General features: G+C 44.5%; 1 protein-coding gene across 1 annotated transcript; it reads left to right on the top strand.

The window, feature by feature from the left end:
• The first annotated feature begins 1140 nt into the window (after positions 1-1140).
• On the top strand, positions 1141-2783 carry LOC137544701 (E3 ubiquitin/ISG15 ligase TRIM25-like). Its single transcript, XM_068265795.1, has 3 exons — positions 1141-1972; positions 2492-2568; positions 2763-2783. Exons 1-3 carry the CDS (start codon positions 1141-1143, stop codon positions 2781-2783), a joined length of 930 nt encoding a protein of 309 aa, XP_068121896.1.
• The last annotated feature ends 3083 nt before the right edge of the window (positions 2784-5866 follow it).

Here is a 5866-nt window from a genome sequence, read left to right on the forward strand (position 1 = left end):
TACAAAAATCACATATTCAGTGTGTAAATATAGACATACCAGAAAAGCTGTATGAATCAACTCCGATGCCTATTAAGTCATCTACTTAAAGAGACACTGAAGCGAAAAAAAAATTATGATATTATGATTTGTATGTGTAGCACAGCTAAAGGGGCCCATACACTCAGCCGATTTTCTGGCCGACCGATCGATCCCGATAGATCGATCGATAGATCGATTGCAAATCGGTTGGCCAATCGACCGATCGACGGCCGATTTCGATCGATTTCGATGGATTTCCATCGAACTGGCAGGGTGGAAAATTTAGGTCGATCTGATGAGATTGCTTATCAGTTTGCATTGGCCTTAATGGAAATCTGATGGCAAAAAAATGCCATCAGATCGAATTGCAATAGATTTCAAACTGAAATCTATTGGAATTCTATCCTGGTAAAAAATGTTCTAAAAACGCATCAGATAGATCATCAGATGCATTTCTTATCTATCTGCTGCCAATCTGACGAGTGTATGGGCACCTTAGAAATAAAACATTAAGATCAGATACATCAGTCTAATTGTTTCCAGTACAGGAAGAGTTGAGAAACTCCAGTTGTTATCTCTATGCAAACAAGCCATTAAGCTCTCCCACTAAGTTAGTCGTGGAGAGGGCTGTTATCTGACTTTTATTATCTCAACTGTTCCTGGATTATACTTCACAGACTGCTCTGAAAGACTCATTTTGAATGCTGAGTGTTGTGTAATCTGCACATATTATAGAATGATGCAATGTTAGAAAAAACACTATATACCTGAAAATAAAAGTATGAGAATATTTTCTTTGCTGCTAATCTTCTAGTAATTATTCATAGTACACAACAAATTCACTATATCATATTTTTTTTTTCGCTTCAGTGTCTCTTTAATGGACAAAACAAAACAAAAAAGTAAAAAAAAAAATATAAATACAAAGTTCCTGATTCATTTTTAGTTGCAGGAGTTCCAGTAGTGATAGCAGACACAGTGCAGTTGCTGTAGTCTGAGTCAAAAGCTCTGTTGTTGCGATCTGGATTAGCTCAGCATCACCCCAGGCAAATCATTGTACAACTGCTTGTGAGAATCTGACAAACAGAAACTCATTCCATTTCCTCTCCTACTGCAGCGATGGCGTCTGCTGATCTGAGCAAGGAGCTGGAGTGTCCTGTGTGTCTGAGCAGTTATACCGATCCTGTAAACCTGAGATGTGGTCACAACTTCTGCCGGGGCTGTATTGATCGTGTGCTGGATACACAGGAGGAGTCTGGAGTTTACTCCTGTCCTGAATGTAGAGACGCATATAAGGCTCGGCCTGCCCTGCAGAGGAACATTGCCCTGAGGAAAATAGCAGAGCATTTCCTGTCTACTCAGCCAGAACAGGAGGAGACCGGAGTCTGCTGTACTTACTGCATTCACTCTGCTGTACCGGCTGATATGTCCTGTCTGCTGTGTGATGCTTCTCTGTGTGATAATCACCTGAGAGTCCACAGCAAGGCTCCAGAACACGTCTTATGTGTCCCCAACACTCCCCTGGAGAACAGGAAATGCTCCGTCCATAAAAGGATCCTGGAGTATTACTGCACTGAGGATGCTGCCTGTATCTGTGTGTCCTGCAGGCTGGATGGAGAACATTGGGGACACCAGGTGGAGATGCTGGATGAGGCCTCTGAAAAGAAGAAGAAGAAGCTGAGAAATGATCTGCCGAAACTGATGGCAGAGACAGAGGAGGCTGAGAAAAGAGTCCAGAGTCTGGAGGAATGCAGGAGAATAGCAAAAGAAAAAGCAAATTGTGAATCAGAGAGAGTCACTGCCCTGTTTAGACACATCAGGAGACAGCTGGATGATCTGGAGAAGAGAGTCCTGAGTGACATCATTAGACAGGCAGAGCAGGTGTCACAATCATACAATGACATCATTCAGCAGCTGGAGATAAAGAAGGAGGAGCTGTCCAGGAAGATGCGTCACATTGAGGAGCTGTGTAACATGACTGATCCACTGACTGTCTTACAGGAATCAGACACAGGTGACTTGTGTGACACGGAGGACAGAGAGAGACATGATAAACAGCTCCATGATGGAGGGGATCTGGATGTGGCCGGCATCTCACACACATTACACACAGGACTATCTGATATCATGTCTGGGGTAATTGTGCAGAAACAGACAGACACACAGGTCTATCCACATTCTAGTACAGAGGACAACGTTCCCATCACTGCTAAACTATCCAGGCCACGCCCCCAACCCACTACCACCACACAACACACACAGGCCTATCCACATTCTAGTACAGAGGACAAAGTTCACATCACTGCTCAGCTATCCAGGCTACGCCCCCACCCCACCCCCACCGAAAAACACACACAGCACCAGGCTGAGGAGACAAATATTGGGGCTGCACAGCAAACATCAGGGCTACCAGTGTATGCAGACATATTACTGGATGTAAACACAGCTGCTAATAATCTTCATATTTCAGATGACAAAAAGATAGCATTATGGGTAGATAAAAGCCAGAATCGCAAAGAAACACCAGAGAGATTTGAGTATTCCCAGGTAATGAGCAGCCAGAGATTCTCCTCAGGGCGACATTACTGGGAAGTAGATGTTGGGGGATCAGAGAGCTGGAGGATTGGAATGTGTTACCCCAGTATAGACAGGAGAGAATATCCACAGATATTAATTGGAAATAATAAGAAGTCTTGGAGTTTATACAGGTTGTGTAATTTGTATTCTGTAATACATGACAGGATAAACATCCCAGTACTTGATGAGATAACCAGTGACAGAATAAGAATAGCTCTGGATTATGAGGCCGGGCAGATCTCCTTTTATGCCCTGTGTGACCCAATCAGACACATCTATACATTCACTGCTACCTTTAATGAGCCCCTCTATGCTGCATTATATATAGGGAGAGGCTGTATAAAGATATCTGGGGTTTCTCAGGGGATGGAAAAAAAAAGCAACGCAATGGTCACTGTCATGACAAGACCTAAATAACAGAAAAAGCTCTGGAGGAACTTTAACCACTTTTCCCACCACTACAGTATAAATACGTCCTTTGTGACTTCATCAGAGCCACGAGGATGTAAATATACGATTTCCCCCTGCAGCACTACTGTGCATGAACGGACGCGCTCCTGTGCACCCCCCCCCCCCTCCCCTGACTCAGCTGCAACACTAATTGGTGAAAGGGAACGTCTTCCCTTTATGCCATTTAAGGACCCGCATACACGCAAAAACATCATCTGGGAGAAAGGGTGAGGGGTTCATGACACCTTATTCAACATGATTGACTTGGCTTCATGATCTTCAGAAGCCTGCTGAATTTCATATATACTTGCATGAACTCAGCTCCAGCCTGCTGATCACCTGACATCTAACTGCTAAACAGTAACCAGCACAACTGCCATCTATGTGTTTACTATTTACCTGCATCAGTGTTTTACTTCAGCTTACATCTGGAAATATGCCTGAAGAAGGGGACTAGATCCCAGAAAGCATTTAACTTTATCAGTCATTAAAAGGTATTACTTTTACAAGACTTTGTTTTTCTACTTACATAAATCATAATCTAAATATGTATAAAGTATAAATATGTTGAAATAACGGTAATACAATCGGAAAATGTTGTTTATAACCATAATTATATGGTATTGATATTTACACTTGTATTAAGCATAGTAAAAAAAATATAAATAATACAGATATTTTACTGCAACTATACCTAACCCTACTCTCGCACAGAACCCTCCCTTGGTGTTGCCTAACCCTCAAACTCCCCTTGTGTTGCCTAGCCCTAAGGCCCCCCTGGTGGTGCCTAACCCTAAGCCCCCCTGGTGATGCCTAACCCTAAGACCCCCTGGTGGTGCCTAACCCTAATACACCTCTGGTGGTGCCTAACCCTAAACCCTCCTGGTGGAGCCTAACCCTAAGACCCCCTGGTGGTTCCTAACTCTAAGACCCCCCTGGTGGTGCCAAACCCTAAGACCCCTGGTGGTGCCTGACCCTAATACACCTCTGGTGGTGCCTAACCCTAAACCCCCCTGGTGGTGCCTAACCCTAAGACCCCCTGGTGGTTCCTAACTCTAAGACCCCCCTGGTGGTGCCTAACCCTAATACACCTCTGGTGGTCCCTAACCCTAAACCCCCCTGATGGTGCCTAACCCTAAGACTCCCTGGTGGTGCCTAACCCTAAGACCCCCTGGTGGTTCCTAACTCTAAGACCCCCCTGGTGTTGCCTAACCCTAAGACCCCCTGGTGGTGCCTAACCCTAATACACCTCTGGTGGTGCCTAACCCTAAACCCCCCTGGTGGTGCCTAACCCTAAGACCCCCTGGTAGTTCCTAACTCTAAGACCCCCCTGGTGGTGCATAACCCTAAGACCCCCCTGGTGGTGCCTAACCCTAAGACCCCCTGGTGGTGCCTAACCCTAATACACCTCTGGTGGTGCCTAACCCTAAACCCCCCTGGTGGTGCCTAACCCTAAGACCCCCTAGTGGTTCCTAACTCTAAGAACCCCCTGGTGGTGCATAACCCGTTCCTAAGACCCCCTTGGTGGTGCCTGACCCTTAGACTCCCCTGGTGGTGCCTGACCCTAAGACCCCCGTGGTGGTGCCTCACCCTAAAAATCCTCCTACTTTGCTGCAAATAACATGAATATAAAAAGCTATATATTTCTATTAGTATAAAAAGCCTTACAATAACGCATGCATTACAAATCTTAAAATAATGGTAATATTAAAAAAAAAATCCAAAAGCCATATATTTCTAATAGGATATATAGCCTAACAATAATGTATGCATTCAAAAAAAATCTTAACGCAACGACAATATAAAAAACAATATATTAGATTATAAATGTGAAAACTATTATTTCCGCATTGTAATTCCGAAAACAAGGTTAGTTCAAAAAGCAATATATTTGTAAGATAATATGCTTCAAAACAATAATTTACGTATTGTACTTTAGTGTATTTTAAAGTGCTAAAACAAGTTAAAACGATAGTCAAAACAAATTAGACAAAATTTTGATTACACGGTCCGCTATTTAACCACTTAAGGACCGAGGTGATAGAGATCTACGCCCTGTTTTGATGGGCTCCTGGCTGGCAGGGTGTAGATCTCTATCACCGGCGCCGCCGCTCCCCGCCGCGATCGCGCGCACCGAACCGGCTGCACTTAGCTGTCTTATGACAGCTAAGGCTTCCGGGTATCGGCAGGAGCCGTCACTGATTGGCTCCCTGCCGTGTGATCGCTGTGAGCCAATCACATCGTTCACCCTCCGAAAGGCAACATAGTTGCCGTTCCGCCTCGGATCAGTGAATAATGGCGCACAGCGCCTATGCATAAAAATGGCGCCGCATGAAAAAGATACGCTTATCGCTATTTATCGTTAGTACTGCATAATAATGGCGCACAGGGAAAAAAGAAGAAAAACGGCACACACTAACGTTATTTATCAATAGTGGCACACACTAACGTTATTTATCAATAGTGGCACACACTAACGTTATTTATCAATAGTGGCACACAGTAACGTTATTTATCAATAGTGGCACACACTAACGTTATTTATCAATAGTGGCACACACTAACGTTATTTATCAATAGCGCCCTACATAAGCCAAACTGCAGACGTTATTTAACTGCAAAACGGTGAATGGATTTAATGTAACACTGTCAAGGTTAGGGTTAGGTACCACTGGGGCGGGGGGGGGGTCTTAGGGTTAGGCACCACTGGGGGGGGTCTTAGGGTTAGGCACCATCAGGGGGTCAGGGTAAGGCACCACCAGGGGAGTATTTAGGATTAGGCACCACCAGGGCTGTGGTTAGGGTTAGGCACCACTGG

The sequence above is a fragment of the Hyperolius riggenbachi genome, chromosome 2 (assembly GCF_040937935.1).
Source record: "Hyperolius riggenbachi isolate aHypRig1 chromosome 2, aHypRig1.pri, whole genome shotgun sequence".
Classification (NCBI taxonomy): Eukaryota; Metazoa; Chordata; class Amphibia; order Anura; family Hyperoliidae; genus Hyperolius; species Hyperolius riggenbachi.